This window comes from Phyllobates terribilis, unplaced genomic scaffold, assembly GCF_046119375.1.
Source record: "Phyllobates terribilis strain yellow unplaced genomic scaffold, ASM4611937v1 Scaffold_12__6_contigs__length_324123572, whole genome shotgun sequence".
NCBI lineage: Eukaryota > Metazoa > Chordata > Amphibia > Anura > Dendrobatidae > Phyllobates > Phyllobates terribilis.
In genome coordinates, this window is record NW_027362772.1 from 91,125,427 (window position 1) to 91,142,640 (window position 17,214).

Consider the following 17,214-nt stretch of genomic DNA (forward strand, 5'->3'; position numbering starts at 1 on the left):
GGAGACTCCCGGACTAGAATGGAGACTCCCCATAGGATTATGGAGACTCCCGGACCAGAATGGAAACTCCCCAGAGGATTATGGAGACTTCCGGACCAGAATGGAGAGTCCCCAGACCAGAATGGAGACTCCCCGGAGGGTTATGGAGTCTCCCCGGACCAGAATGGAGACTCCCCGGACCAGAATGGAGACTCCCCAGAGGATTATGGAGACTCCCCATAGGATTATGGAGACTCCCGGACTAGAATGGAGACTCCCCAGAGGATTATGGAGACTCCCGGACTAGAATGGAGACTCCCCATAGGATTATGGAGACTCCCGGACCAGAATGGAGACTCCCCAGAGGATTATGGAGACTTCCGGACCAGAATGGAGAGTCCCCAGACCAGAATGGAGACTCCCTGGAGGATTATGGAGACTCCCCGGACCAGAATGGAGACTCCCTGAAGGATTATGGAGACTCCCCAGACCAGAAAGGAGACTCCCCGGAGGATTATGCAGACTTCCCGACGCTGCCTGCACTTAACATCACAGAGCAAACTTACGGTACGAGGAACTCTTGCACGTTGCTGACTATCTGCTTCCCGACCATTATAATGAAGAGCTGCTGAGCAAGTTCTATCAGACATCCGCCGGGACCGCACTGCACAGAACAGAGAGACGGCATGTTAAAGGACTACTCCACCTATCATGTCTAATCATACAGTAGTGTTCAAAATAATAGCAGTGTCTCTTTTTGAGGATTGAGCATTCCTGTGAATCCCTGTCCTAATATTTAGTTGTTACCCACAGTTTTTTAGAGCTGCTTCACATCTATGTTGCATAGAGTCAACCAAAATATGGCCCCTGTCACCTGTTATTCCAGCCCAGGAGGCTTTCACTATATCCCATAATTTTTTGGCATTTGTTGTCTTTGCCTCAGAAACGGCATTTTTGATGTCATCCCACAAGTGTCCTATCGGATTAAGGTCCAGGGATTGGGCAGCCACTCCATAACCTCAATCTTGTTGAATTTTGCTCATTTACTGGTGTGTTTAGGGTCGTTGTCTTGTTGTAACTCCCATTTCAAGGGCATATCCTCTTCAGCGTAAGGCAACATGATCTCTTCAAGTATTTTAATATATACGGACTGGTCCATGATCCCTGGTATGCGGTAAATAGATCCGGACCATAGTAAGAGAAACATGCCCATATCATGATGCTTCACCACCATGCTTCACTGTCTGCAGGGTGTACTGTGGCTGAATGCAGAGTTTGGGGGTCGTCTGACGAACTGTCTGTGGCCCTTGGACCCAAAAAGAACAATTTTACTTTCATCCGTCCACAAGATGTTTCTCCATTTCTCTTTAGGCCGGTTGATGTGTTATTTGGCAAATTGTATCCGCTTCAGTACATGTCTTTTTTGTAACAGTGGGACTTTGCGGGGACTTCTTGGTAAGAGATTAGCTTCACACAGGAGTCTTCTCACTGGCACAGTCCTCACAGGTAATTGGAGACTGTCTGTGATCATCCTGGAGCCGATCATTGGCTGAGCCTTTGCCATTCTGGCTATTCTTCCATCCATTCGGATGGTAGTCTTCCGTTTTCTTCCTCGTCTCTCTGGTTTTGCTTTCCATTATAAAGCATTGGAGACCATTTTAGCTGAACAGCCGATCATTGTCTGCACTTCTTTATAAGTTTTACCCTCTCCAATCAACTTTTTAATCACAGTACGCTGTTCTTCTGAACAATCTCTGCAACGACCCATATTTCTCAGGCTTTCAAGGAGAAATGCAGGTACAACATGTGCTGCTTCACCCTTAAATAAGGGCCCCCCTGATTCACAGCTGTTTCCTCACAGAATGATTGACCCCCATACAATTAATTATTCAGATACACAGAGTCAGAAACCTGCAGATCATGAATGCGGAGTCTGGGGGGTTTTCTTACAATCTACTGCACCGACTGGGAAATTGTCTGACATGTGGTGATATAATCGATACCAAAACCAGCGATTAATCTGATCAGCCATATTGGACTGCTGGTATTGTGGACACTACGGTATGTCCATGGCAGTGCAGTGCGTGGGGCTCAGCCATGGACAGGACGTGAAGCAGACCCTCCATATGTCCTGGAATATGTACTATCTACCCATGGGCAGGGAGAGATGGCGGCTTTGCTTCCCGCTCTACTCACATCTTCGTTCCTCATGCCCATCAGTTTGCCGTACTCCCCGGGATATCCCACAAATCTGAAAGACAAAGACAGATCAAACATAACCGAGAAACCGAGAGCGGTCATCACATATGGGGGGTCCCGGGCTGGAGGGCAATGCTTTACTGCAGTGCTGTGATACCCAGCCTCCATCCAGCAGTAATATTACCCAGAATCCTCCTGTGTGCAGAGGACTCAGGCATGATAGTTGCTGTTCGTTCCGACGCAGATTCCCCGCTCCAGGCCGCCCCCTACAGGGGGATATTTCCCCTTCTTCATCCATCTCACCTGCCCTTGAAGAAAGCCACGTAGAACGGGGAAGAGTAGAAATTCACAAACTGGAAGATGAAGACCTTGAAGGTGAAGGCGTCTTCGTGTAAGGACTGCGTGCGATGCATCTCTGTGCGGAGGAACAACACACGTGTGACCAGAAGCAGCGGTGAACCCTATAATATCCGAGGCCGGAGCGCCCCTTTATACCCAGCTGTCTCCTGTGTGCGCTGTACATGTTTGGCCGGCGGCGTGGGCGGTTATGTGGCCTGAACATATGCCTCCCACATGCCTCCGGGCTTTGCTGATATTGACAGTGCTAATAAAGTTGCAGACTGTGAATGTGAGTCCTGGGTGTGATTTTTCACAATCGGCTCATTTTGCACAATTAAAGGGCCAGTGTCCAATCTGATAACCCATCACGCTCACACAGCTGAGGATTTGTTACAATGTATAACAGGACACAATTGTACATGAGCTAATAAGCGCATCAGCAGCACAAAGCAGACAGCAGGCAGAGACATCGAAAATGGCAAACACACGAAAAGTCTGATCATCCGGGGGATCGGACCTGGACGTTGATATGTCGGAAGTGTCGCCATTATCGCGGTTCGGTTTTTGTAACTTATTTTCACAGTTTTAATAGATGTGAAGAATTTCCTGGAGTTTTTTGCAGAGACGCATCCAAAGTGCTGCAGGGGTGAAGGCCGGGTCCCCGCAGAGCACGGTTATATTTAGGAACAGGGGCCACAGTAAATCACATTCCCGGCAGCTGTCACCGCTGCATCTACTGCATGATGCTTTATGTCTGAGCCTCAAGCAAGTTCCTTCCCTGCACATCCATAGAATACACTGCCCCCTAGAGGTCTGTCCCCTCACTGCACTGTACATATAGTGAATACAACAGTGGCACAAGCAGATTCCTACACCAACATTCCGTCTATATAGATACAGAGGGACCTTACAGGTCACATGACATTCTCAGGTCACCTGACTATGCAGCAGAAAGCAGATCAGTCTCAAAGGAGGAGGACACACAGGAAAGTGGGATACAGATGACATCATACTGTGTGTGGGAATGTACTGTGGAGACATCATACTGTGTGTGGGAATGTACTGTGAGGACATCATACTGTGTGTGGGAATGTACTGTGGGGACATCATACTGTGTGTGGGGAATGTACTGTGAGGACATCATACTGTGTGTGGGAATGTACTGTGGGGACATCATACTGTGTGTGGAGGGAATGTACTGTGAGGACATCATACTGTGTGTGGAGGGAATGTACTGTGAGGACATCATACTGTGTGTGGAGGGAATGTACTGTGAGGACATCATACTGTGTGTGGAGGAATGTACTGTGGAGACATCATACTGTGTGTGGGGGAATGTACTGTGGGGACATCATACTGTGTGTGGGGGAATGTACTGTGGGGACATCATACTGTGTGTGGAGGGATGTACTGTGGAGACATCATACTGTGTGTGGGGAATGTACTGTGGAGACATCATACTGTGTGTGGGGGAATGTACTGTGGGGACATCATACTGTGTGTGGAGGGAATGTACTGTGGAGACATCATACTGTGTGTGGGGGAATGTACTGTGGGGACATCATACTGTGTGTGGGGGAATGTACTGTGGGGACATCATACTGTGTGTGGAGGGAATGTACTGTGGAGACATCATACTGTGTGTGGGGAATGTACTGTGAGGACATCATACTGTGTGTGGAGGGAATGTACTGTGGGGACATCATACTGTGTGTGGGGAATGTACTGTGAGGACATCATACTGTGTGTGGAGGGAATGTACTGTGGAGACATCATACTGTGTGTGGGGGGAATGTACTGTGGGGACATCATACTGTGTGTGGAGGAATGTACTGTGGAGACATCATACTGTGTGTGGGGGGAATGTACTGTGGGGACATCATACTGTGTGTGGGGGAATGTACTGTGGAGACATCATACTGTGTGTGGGAGGAATGTACTGTGGGGACATCATACTGTGTGTGGGGGAATGTACTGTGAGGACATCATACTGTGTGTGGGGGAATGTACTGTGAGGACATCATACTGTGTGTGGAGGAATGTACTGTGGAGACATCATACTGTGTGTGGGAGGAATGTACTGTGGGGACATCATACTGTGTGTGGGGGAATGTACTGTGGAGACATCATACTGTGTGTGGGAGGAATGTACTGTGGGGACATCATACTGTGTGTGGGGGAATGTACTGTGAGGACATCATACTGTGTGTGGGGGAATGTACTGTGGAGACATCATACTGTGTGTGGGAGGAATGTACTGTGGGGACATCATACTGTGTGTGGGGGAATGTACTGTGAGGACATCATACTGTGTGTGGAGGAATGTACTGTGAGGACATCATACTGTGTGTGGAGGAATGTACTGTGGGGACATCATACTGTGTGTGGGGGAATGTACTGTGGGGACATCATACTGTGTGTGGGGGAATGTACTGTGAGGACATCATACTGTGTGTGGGGAATGTACTGTGGAGACATCATACTGTGTGTGGGGGAATGTACTGTGGAGACATCATACTGTGTGTGGAGGAATGTACTGTGGGGACATCATACTGTGTGTGGGGGAATGTACTGTGAGGGCATCATACTGTGTGTGGAGGAATGTACTGTGGGGACATCATACTGTGTGTGGGGGAATGTACTGTGAGGGCATCATACTGTGTGTGGGGGAATGTACTGTGGGGACATCATACTGTGTGTGGGGGGAATGTACTGTGGGGACATCATACTGTGTGTGGGGGAATGTACTGTGAGGACATCATACTGTGTGTGGGGGAATGTACTGTGGGGACATCATACTGTGTGTGGAGGAATGTACTGTGAGGACATCATACTGTGTGTGGAGGAATGTACTGTGAGGACATCATACTGTGTGTGGGGGAATGTACTGTGAGGACATCATACTGTGTGTGGAGGGAATGTACTGTGAGGACATCATACTGTGTGTGGAGGAATGTACTGTGAGGACATCATACTGTGTGTGGAGGGAATGTACTGTGAGGACATCATACTGTGTGTGGAGGGAATGTACTGTGAGGACATCATACTGTGTGTGGTGGAATGTACTGTGAGGACATCATACTGTGTGTGGGGGGAATGTACTGTGAGGACATCATACTGTGTGTGGAGGAATGTACTGTGAGGACATCATACTGTGTGTGGAGGGAATGTACTGTGAGGACATCATACTGTGTGTGGAGGGAATGTACTGTGAGGACATCATACTGTGTGTGGTGGAATGTACTGTGAGGACATCATACTGTGTGTGGGGGGAATGTACTGAGAGGACATCATACTGTGTGTGGAGGAATGTACTGTGAGGACATCATACTGTGTGTGGGGGAATGTACTGTGAGGACATCATACTGTGTGTGGAGGGAATGTACTGTGAGGACATCATACTGTGTGTGGAGGAATGTACTGTGGGGACATCATACTGTGTGTGGGGAATGTACTGTGAGGACATCATACTGTGTGTGGGGAATGTACTGTGGGGACATCATACTGTGTGTGGAGGAATGTACTGTGGAGACATCATACTGTGTGTGGGGGGAATGTACTGTGAGGACATCATACTGTGTGTGGGGGAATGTACTGTGAGGACATCATACTGTGTGTGGAGGAATGTACTGTGAGGACATCATACTGTGTGTGGAGGGAATGTACTGTGGAGACATCATACTGTGTGTGGAGGGAATGTACTGTGAGGACATCATACTGTGTGTGGGGAATGTACTGTGAGGACATCATACTGTGTGTGGAGGGAATGTACTGTGGAGACATCATACTGTGTGTGAGGGAATGTACTGTGGATACATCATACTGTGTGTGGGGAATGTACTGTGGAGACATCATACTGTGTGTGGAGGAATGTACTGTGAGGACATCATACTGTGTGTGGAGGGAATGTACTGTGAGGACATCATACTGTGTGTGGAGGGAATGTACTGTGGAGACATCATACTGTGTGTGGAGGGAATGTACTGTGAGGACATCATACTGTGTGTGGAGGGAATGTACTGTGAGGACATCATACTGTGTGTGGGGAATGTACTGTGAGGACATCATACTGTGTGTGGAGGGAATGTACTGTGGAGACATCATACTGTGTGTGGGGGAATGTACTGTGGAGACATCATACTGTTTGTGGGGGAATGTACTGTGAGGACATCATACTGTGTGTGGGGGAATGTACTGTGGAGACATCATACTGTTTGTGGGGGAATGTACTGTGGAGACATCATACTGTGTGTGGAGGGAATGTACTGTGGAGACATCATACTGTGTGTGGGGGAATGTACTGTGGAGACATCATACTGTGTGTGGGGGAATGTACTGTGGAGACATCATACTGTTTGTGGGGGAATGTACTGTGAGGACATCATACTGTGTGTGGAGGAATGTACTGTGAGGACATCATACTGTGTGTGTGGGAATGTACTGTGGAGACATCATACTGTTTGTGGGGGAATGTACTGTGAGGACATCATACTGTTTGTGAGGGAATGTACTGTGGAGACATCATACTGTGTGTGGGAGGAATGTACTGTGGGGACATCATACTGTGTGTGGAGGAATGTACTGTGGGGACATCATACTGTGTGTGGAGGGAATGTACTGTGAGGACATCATACTGTGTGTGTGGAGGAATGTACTGTGGAGACATCATACTGTGTGTGGAGGAATGTACTGTGGGGACATCATACTGTGTGTGTGGGAATGTACTGTGGAGACATCATACTGTTTGTGGGGGAATGTACTGTGAGGACATCATACTGTGTGTGGAGGAATGTACTGTGAGGACATCATACTGTGTGTGGAGGAATGTACTGTGGGGACATCATACTGTGTGTGGAGGAATGTACTGTGGGGACATCATACTGTGTGTGGAGGAATGTACTGTGGAGACATCATACTGTGTGTGGGGGAATGTACTGTGAGGACATCATACTGTGTGTGGAGGAATGTACTGTGAGGACATCATACTGTGTGTGGAGGAATGTACTGTGGGGACATCATACTGTGTGTGGAGGAATGTACTGTGGAGACATCATACTGTGTGTGGGGGAATGTACTGTGGAGACATCATACTGTTTGTGGGGGAATGTACTGTGAGGACATCATACTGTGTGTGGAGGAATGTACTGTGAGGACATCATACTGTGTGTGGAGGAATGTACTGTGGGGACATCATACTGTGTGTGGAGGAATGTACTGTGGAGACATCATACTGTGTGTGGGGGAATGTACTGTGGAGACATCATACTGTTTGTGAGGGAATGTACTGTGGGGACATCATACTGTGTGTGGAGGAATGTACTGTGAGGACATCATACTGTGTGTGGGGGAATGTACTGTGGGGACATCATACTGTTTGTGGGGGAATGTACTGTGAGGACATCATACTGTGTGTGGAGGAATGTACTGTGAGGACATCATACTGTGTGTGGGGGAATGTACTGTGGGGACATCATACTGTGTGTGGAGGGAATGTACTGTGAGGACATCATACTGTGTGTGTGGGAATGTACTGTGAGGACATCATACTGTGTGTGGGGGAATGTACTGTGGGGACATCATACTGTGTGTGGGGAATGTACTGTGGAGACATCATACTGTGTGTGGGGGAATGTACTGTGGGGACATCATACTGTGTGTGGAGGGAATGTACTGTGAGGACATCATACTGTGTGTGGAGGGAATGTACTGTGAGGACATCATACTGTGTGTGTGGGAATGTACTGTGGAGACATCATACTGTGTGTGGGGGAATGTACTGTGGGGACATCATACTGTGTGTGGGGGAATGTACTGTGGGGACATCATACTGTGTGTGGAGGGAATGTACTGTGAGGACATCATACTGTGTGTGTGGGAATGTACTGTGGGGACATCATACTGTGTGTGGGGGAATGTACTGTGGGGACATCATACTGTGTGTGGAGGAATGTACTGTGAGGACATCATACTGTGTGTGGGGGAATGTACTGTGGGGACATCATACTGTGTGTGGAGGAATGTACTGTGAGGACATCATACTGTGTGTGGAGGGAATGTACTGTGAGGACATCATACTGTGTGTGTGGGAATGTACTGTGGAGACATCATACTGTTTGTGGGGGAATGTACTGTGAGGACATCATACTGTGTGTGGGGGAATGTACTGTGAGGACATCATCCTGTGTGTGGGAGGAATGTACTGTGGAGACATCATACTGTGTGTGGGGGAATGTACTGTGGAGACATCATACTGTGTGTGGAGGAATGTACTGTGAGGACATCATACTGTGTGTGGAGGAATGTACTGTGGGGACATCATACTGTGTGTGGGGGAATGTACTGTGAGGACATCATACTGTGTGTGGGGGAATGTACTGTGGGGACATCATACTGTGTGTGGAGGAATGTACTGTGAGGACATCATACTGTGTGTGGAGGGAATGTACTGTGAGGACATCATACTGTGTGTGTGGGAATGTACTGTGGAGACATCATACTGTTTGTGGGGGAATGTACTGTGAGGACATCATACTGTGTGTGGGGGAATGTACTGTGAGGACATCATCCTGTGTGTGGGAGGAATGTACTGTGGAGACATCATACTGTGTGTGGGGGAATGTACTGTGGAGACATCATACTGTGTGTGGAGGAATGTACTGTGAGGACATCATACTGTGTGTGGAGGAATGTACTGTGAGGACATCATCCTGTGTGTGGGAGGAATGTACTGTGAGGACATCATACTGTGTGTGGGGGAATGTACTGTGGAGACATCATACTGTTTGTGGGGGAATGTACTGTGGGGACATCATACTGTGTGTGGAGGAATGAACTGTGAGGACATCATACTGTGTGTGGGGAATGTACTGTGAGGACATCATACTGTGTGTGGAGGAATGTACTGTGAGGACATCATACTGTGTGTGGGGGGAATGTACTGTGAGGACATCATACTGTGTGTGGAGGAATGTACTGTGAGGACATCATACTGTGTGTGGGGAATGTACTGTGAGGACATCATACTGTGTGTGGAGGAATGTACTGTGAGGACATCATACTGTGTGTGGGGGGAATGTACTGTGAGGACATCATACTGTGTGTGGAGGAATGTACTGTGAGGACATCATACTGTGTGTGGAGGAATGTACTGTGGGGACATCATACTGTGTGTGGAGGAATGTACTGTGAGGACATCATACTGTGTGTGGGGGGAATGTACTGTGAGGACATCATACTGTGTGTGGAGGAATGTACTGTGAGGACATCATACTGTGTGTGGAGGAATGTACTGTGGGGACATCATACTGTGTGTGGAGGAATGTACTGTGAGGACATCATACTGTGTGTGGGGGGAATGTACTGTGAGGACATCATACTGTGTGTGGAGGAATGTACTGTGAGGACATCATACTGTGTGTGGAGGAATGTACTGTGAGGACATCATACTGTGTGTGGGGGGAATGTACTGTGAGGACATCATACTGTGTGTGGGGAATGTACTGTGAGGACATCATACTGTGTGTGGAGGAATGTACTGTGAGGACATCATACTGTGTGTGGAGGGAATGTACTGTGAGGACATCATACTGTGTGTGGGGAATGTACTGTGAGGACATCATACTGTGTGTGGAGGAATGTACTGTGGGGACATCATACTGTGTGTGGAGGAATGTACTGTGAGGACATCATACTGTGTGTGGGGAATGTACTGTGAGGACATCATACTGTGTGTGAGGGAATGTACTGTGGGGATATCATACTGTGTGTGGGGGAATGTACTGTGGGGATATCATACTGTGTGTGGGGGAATGTACTGTGGAGACATCATACTGTGTGTGGAGGAATGTACTGTGGAGACATCATACTGTGTGTGGAGGGAATGTACTGTGGGGACATCATACTGTGTGTGGAGGGAATGTACTGTGGGGACATCATACTGTGTGTGGAGGAATGTACTGTGGGGATATCATACTGTGTGTGGGGGAATGTACTGTGGAGACATCATACTGTGTGTGGAGGAATGTACTGTGGAGACATCATACTGTGTGTGGAGGGAATGTACTGTGGGGACATCATACTGTGTGTGGAGGAATGTACTGTGAGGACATCATACTGTGTGTGGAGGGAATGTACTGTGGGGACATCATACTGTGTGTGGAGGAATGTACTGTGGGGACATCATACTGTGTGTGGAGGAATGTACTGTGGGGACATCATACTGTGTGTGGAGGGAATGTACTGTGGGGATATCATACTGTGTGTGGGGGAATGTACTGTGGAGACATCATACTGTGTGTGGAGGAATGTACTGTGGAGACATCATACTGTGTGTGGAGGGAATGTACTGTGGGGACATCATACTGTGTGTGGAGGAATGTACTGTGGGGACATCATACTGTGTGTGGAGGAATGTACTGTGGGGACATCATACTGTGTGTGGAGGAATGTACTGTGAGGACATCATACTGTGTGTGGGGGGAATGTACTGTGGAGACATCATACTGTGTGTGGAGGAATGTACTGTGGAGACATCATACTGTGTGTGGAGGAATGTACTGTGGGGACATCATACTGTGTGTGGAGGGAATGTACTGTGGGGACATCATACTGTGTGTGGAGGAATGTACTGTGGGGACATCATACTGTGTGTGGAGGGAATGTACTGTGAGGACATCATACTGTGTGTGGGGGGAATGTACTGTGGAGACATCATACTGTGTGTGGAGGAATGTACTGTGAGGACATCATACTGTTTGTGGAGGGAATGTACTGTGGAGACATCATACTGTGTGTGTGGAGGAATGTACTGTGGGGACATCATACTGTGTGTGGTGGAATGTACTGTGAGGACATCATACTGTGTGTGGAGGGAATGTACTGTGGAGACATCATACTGTGTGTGGGGGAATGTACTGTGAGGACATCATACTGTGTGTGGAGGGAATGTACTGTGGGGACATCATACTGTGTGTGGAGGAATGTACTGTGGGGACATCATACTGTGTGTGGAGGAATGTACTGTGGGGACATCATACTGTGTGTGGGGGAATGTACTGTGAGGACATCATACTGTGTGTGGAGGGAATGTACTGTGGAGACATCATACTGTGTGTGGGGGAATGTACTGTGGGGACATCATACTGTGTGTGGAGGGAATGTACTGTGGAGACATCATACTGTGTGTGGGGGGAATGTACTGTGAGGACATCATACTGTGTGTGGGGGGGATGTACTGTGGAGACATCATACTGTGTGTGGGGGAATGTACTGTGGGGACATCATACTGTGTGTGGAGGGAATGTACTGTGGAGACATCATACTGTGTGTGGAGGAATGTACTGTGAGGACATCATACTGTGTGTGGGGGAATGTACTGTGAGGACGTCATACTGTGTGTGGAGGAATGTACTGTGGAGACATCATACTGTGTGGAGGGAATGTACTGTGGAGACATCATACTGTGTGTGGAGGAATGTACTGTGAGGACATCATACTGTGTGTGGGGAATGTACTGTGGAGACATCATACTGTGTGTGGAGGAATGTACTGTGGAGACATCATACTGTGTGGAGGGAATGTACTGTGGAGACATCATACTGTGTGTGGGGGAATGTACTGTGAGGACATCATACTGTGTGTGGGGGGAATGTACTGTGAGAACGTCATACTGTGTGTGGAGGAATGTACTGTGAGGACATCATACTGTGTGGAGGGAATGTACTGTGAGGACATCATACTGTGTGTGGGGGAATGTACTGTGGAGACATCATACTGTGTGTGGGGAATGTACTGTGGAGACATCATACTGTGTGTGGGGAATGTACTGTGGGGACATCATACTGTGTGTGGGGGAATGTACTGTGAGGACATCATACTGTGTGTGTGGGGAATGTACTGTGGGGACATCATACTGTGTGTGGGGGAATGTACTGTGAGGACATCATACTGTGTGTGGGGGAATGTACTGTGGGGACATCATACTGTGTGTGGGGAATGTACTGTGGAGACATCATACTGTGTGTGTGGGGAATGTACTGTGGGGACATCATACTGTGTGTGGGGGAATGTACTGTGAGGACATCATACTGTGTGTGGGGGAATGTACTGTGGGGACATCATACTGTGTGTGGGGAATGTACTGTGGAGACATCATACTGTGTGTGGGGGGAATGTACTGTGGAGACATCATACTGTGTGTGGAGGAATGTACTGTGAGGACATCATACTGTGTGTGTGGAGGAATGTACTGTGGGGACATCATACTGTGTGTGGAGGGAATGTACTGTGAGGACATCATACTGTGTGTGGGGGAATGTACTGTGAGGACGTCATACTGTGTGTGGAGGAATGTACTGTGAGGACGTCATACTGTGTGTGGGGGAATGTACTGTGAGGACATCATACTGTGTGTGGGGGAATGTACTGTGAGGACATCATACTGTGTGTGGAGGAATGTACTGTGAGGACATCATACTGTGTGTGGGGGAATGTACTGTGGGGACATCATACTGTGTGTGGAGGGAATGTACTGTGGGGACATCATACTGTGTGTGGAGGGAATGTACTGTGGGGACATCATACTGTGTGTGGAGGAATGTACTGTGGGGACATCATACTGTGTGTGGAGGGAATGTACTGTGGGGACATCATACTGTGTGTGGGGGAATGTACTGTGAGGACATCATACTGTGTGTGTGAGGAATGTACTGTGGAGACATCATACTGTGTGTGGGGGAATGTACTGTGGGGACATCATACTGTGTGTGGAGGGAATGTACTGTGGGGACATCATACTGTGTGTGGGGGGAATGTACTGTGGAGACATCATACTGTGTGTGGAGGAATGTACTGTGGGGACATCATACTGTGTGTGGAGGGAATGTACTGTGAGGACATCATACTGTGTGTGGGGGAATGTACTGTGGGGACATCATACTGTGTGTGGGGGGAATGTACTGTGGGGACATCATACTGTGTGTGGGGGGAATGTACTGTGAGGACATCATACTGTGTGTGGGGGAATGTACTGTGAGGACATCATACTGTGTGTGGGGGAATGTACTGTGGGGACATCATACTGTGTGTGGGGGAATGTACTGTGAGGACATCATACTGTGTGTGGAGGGAATGTACTGTGAGGACATCATACTGTGTGTGGAGGAATGTACTGTGGGGACATCATACTGTGTGTGGGGGAATGTACTGTGAGGACATCATACTGTGTGTGGAGGAATGTACTGTGAGGACATCATACTGTGTGTGGAGGAATGTACTGTGGGGACATCATACTGTGTGTGGAGGAATGTACTGTGGGGACATCATACTGTGTGTGGAGGAATGTACTGTGAGGACATCATACTGTGTGTGGAGGGAATGTACTGTGAGGACATCATACTGTGTGTGGGAGGAATGTACTGTGAGGACATCATACTGTGTGTGGAGGAATGTACTGTGAGGACATCATACTGTGTGTGGAGGAATGTACTGTGGGGACATCATACTGTGTGTGGGGGAATGTACTGTGGAGACATCATACTGTGTGTGGGGGAATGTACTGTGAGGACATCATACTGTGTGTGGAGGAATGTACTGTGGGGACATCATACTGTGTGTGGGGGAATGTACTGTGGGGACATCATACTGTGTGTGGGGGAATGTACTGTGGGGACATCATACTGTGTGTGGGGGAATGTACTGTGGGGACATCATACTGTGTGTGGGGAATGTACTGTGGGGACATCATACTGTGTGTGGGAGGAATGTACTGTGAGGACATCATACTGTGTGTGGAGGAATGTACTGTGAGGACATCATACTGTGTGTGGAGGAATGTACTGTGAGGACATCATACTGTGTGTGGGGGAATGTACTGTGGGACATCATACTGTGTGTGGGGGAATGTACTGTGAGGACATCATACTGTGGGTGTGGGAGGAATGTACTGTGGGGACATCATACTGTGTGTGGGGGAATGTACTGTAGGGACATCATACTGTGTGTGGAGGAATGTACTGTGGGGACATCATACTGTGTGTGGGGGAATGTACTGTGAGGGACATCATACTGTGTGTGGAGGAATGTACTGTGAGGACATCATACTGTGTGTGGGGGAATGTACTGTGAGGACATCATACTGTGTGTGGAGGAATGTACTGTGAGGACATCATACTGTGTGTGGAGGAATGTACTGTGAGGACATCATACTGTGTGTGGAGGAATGTACTGTGAGGACATCATACTGTGTGTGGAGGGAATGTACTGTGGAGACATCATACTGTGTGTGGAGGAATGTACTGTGAGGACATCATACTGTGTGTGGAGGAATGTACTGTGAGGACATCATACTGTGTGTGGAGGGAATGTACTGTGAGGACATCATACTGTGTGTGGGGGAATGTACTGTGGAGACATCATACTGTGTGTGTAGGAATGTACTGTGAGGACATCATACTGTGTGTGGGGGAATGTACTGTGGGGACATCATACTGTGTGTGGAGGGAATGTACTGTGGGGACATCATACTGTGTGTGGAGGAATGTACTGTGGAGACATCATACTGTGTGTGGAGGGAATGTACTGTGAGGACATCATACTGTGTGTGGGGGAATGTACTGTGGGGACATCATACTGTGTGTGGGGGGAATGTACTGTGGAGACATCATACTGTGTGTGGGGGAATGTACTGTGGGGACATCATACTGTGTGGTGGAGGAATGTACTGTGAGGACATCATACTGTGTGTGGAGGAATGTACTGTGGGGACATCATACTGTGTGTGGGGGAATGTACTGTGGGGACATCATACTGTGTGTGGAGGAATGTACTGTGAGGACATCATACTGTGTGTGGAGGGAATGTGACTGTGGAAGACATCATACTGTGTGTGGAGGAATGTACTGTGGGACATCATACTGTGTGTGGAGGGAATGTACTGTGAGGACATCATACTGTGTGTGGAGGGAATGTACTGTGGGACATCATACTGTGTGTGGAGGAATGTACTGTGGAGACATCATACTGTGTGTGGAGGAATGTACTGTGGACATCATACTGTGTGTGGAGGGAATGTACTGTGGGACATCATACTGTGTGTGGAGGGAATGTACTGTGGAGACATCATACTGTGTGTGGAGGGAATGTACTGTGGGGACATCATACTGTGTGTGGAGGAATGTACTGTGAGGACATCATACTGTGTGTGGAGGAATGTACTGTGGAGACATCATACTGTGTGTGGAGGGAATGTACTGTGAGGACATCATACTGTGTGTGGAGGGAATGTACTGTGAGGACATCATACTGTGTGTGGAGGGAATGTACTGTGAGGACATCATACTGTGTGTGGGGGAATGTACTGTGAGGACATCATACTGTGTGTGGAGGGAATGTACTGTGAGGACATCATGTGTGTGGAGGGAATGTACTGTGAGGACATCATACTGTGTGTGGGGGAATGTACTGTGAGGACATCATACTGTGTGTGGGGGAATGTACTGTGGGGACATCATACTGTGTGTGGGGGAATGTACTGTGAGGACATCATACTGTGTGTGGGAGGAATGTACTGTGAGGACATCATACTGTGTGTGGAGGAATGTACTGTGGAGACATCATACTGTGTGTGGGGGGAATGTACTGTGAGGACATCATACTGTGTGTGGAGGAATGTACTGTGAGGACATCATACTGTGTGTGGGGGAATGTACTGTGAGGACATCATACTGTGTGTGGAGGAATGTACTGTGAGGACATCATACTGTGTGTGGAGGGAATGTACTGTGAGACATCATACTGTGTGTGGGGGAATGTACTGTGAGGACATCATACTGTGTGTGGGGGAATGTACTGTGAGGACATCATACTGTGTGTGGAGGAATGTACTGTGAGGACATCATACTGTGTGTGGAGGGAATGTACTGTGAGGACATCATACTGTGTGTGGGGAATGTACTGTGAGGACATCATACTGTGTGTGGAGGGAATGTACTGTGAGGACATCATACTGTGTGTGGAGGAATGTACTGTGGGACATCATACTGTGTGTGGAGGAATGTACTGTGAGGACATCATACTGTGTGTGGAGGAATGTACTGTGAAGACATCATACTGTGTGTGGAGGAATGTACTGTGGAGGACATCATACTGTGTGTGGAGGAATGTACTGTGAGGACATCATACTGTGTGTGGAGGAATGTACTGTGAGGACATCATACTGTGTGTGGGGGAATGTACTGTGGGGACATCATACTGTGTGTGGGAATGTACTGTGAGGACATCATACTGTGTGTGGAGGAATGTACTGTGGGGACATCATACTGTGTGTGGAGGAATGTACTGTGAGGACATCATACTGTGTGTGGAGGAATGTACTGTGGAGACATCATACTGTGTGTGGGGGAATGTACTGTGAGGACATCATACTGTGTGTGGAGGAATGTACTGTGAGGGACATCATACTGTGTGTGGGGGAATGTACTGTGAGGACATCATACTGTGTGTGGGGGAATGTACTGTGGGGACATCATACTGTGTGTGGAGGAATGTACTGTGGGGACATCATACTGTGTGTGGAGGAATGTACTGTGGGGACATCATACTGTGTGTGGGGAATGTACTGTGGAGACATCATACTGTGTGTGGAGGGAATGTACTGTGGAGGACATCATACTGTGTGTGGAGGAATGTACTGTGAGGACA

General features: G+C 48.0%; 1 protein-coding gene across 3 annotated transcripts in view; it reads right to left on the reverse strand.

Annotated features, from left to right (window-relative positions):
- Positions 1-17,214, reverse strand: part of ANO7 (anoctamin 7) — a 110,296-nt gene that overhangs the window by 27,433 nt on the left and 65,649 nt on the right. For all 3 annotated transcript variants that reach the window (XM_073656135.1, XM_073656134.1, XM_073656136.1), the window contains 3 exons: positions 2,482-2,593; positions 2,176-2,230; positions 546-643 (listed from right to left, as the gene is read on the reverse strand). In XM_073656135.1, coding sequence (XP_073512236.1) covers positions 546-643; positions 2,176-2,230; positions 2,482-2,593 — 265 coding nt within the window. The remainder of the gene's footprint in view (positions 1-545; positions 644-2,175; positions 2,231-2,481; positions 2,594-17,214) is intronic.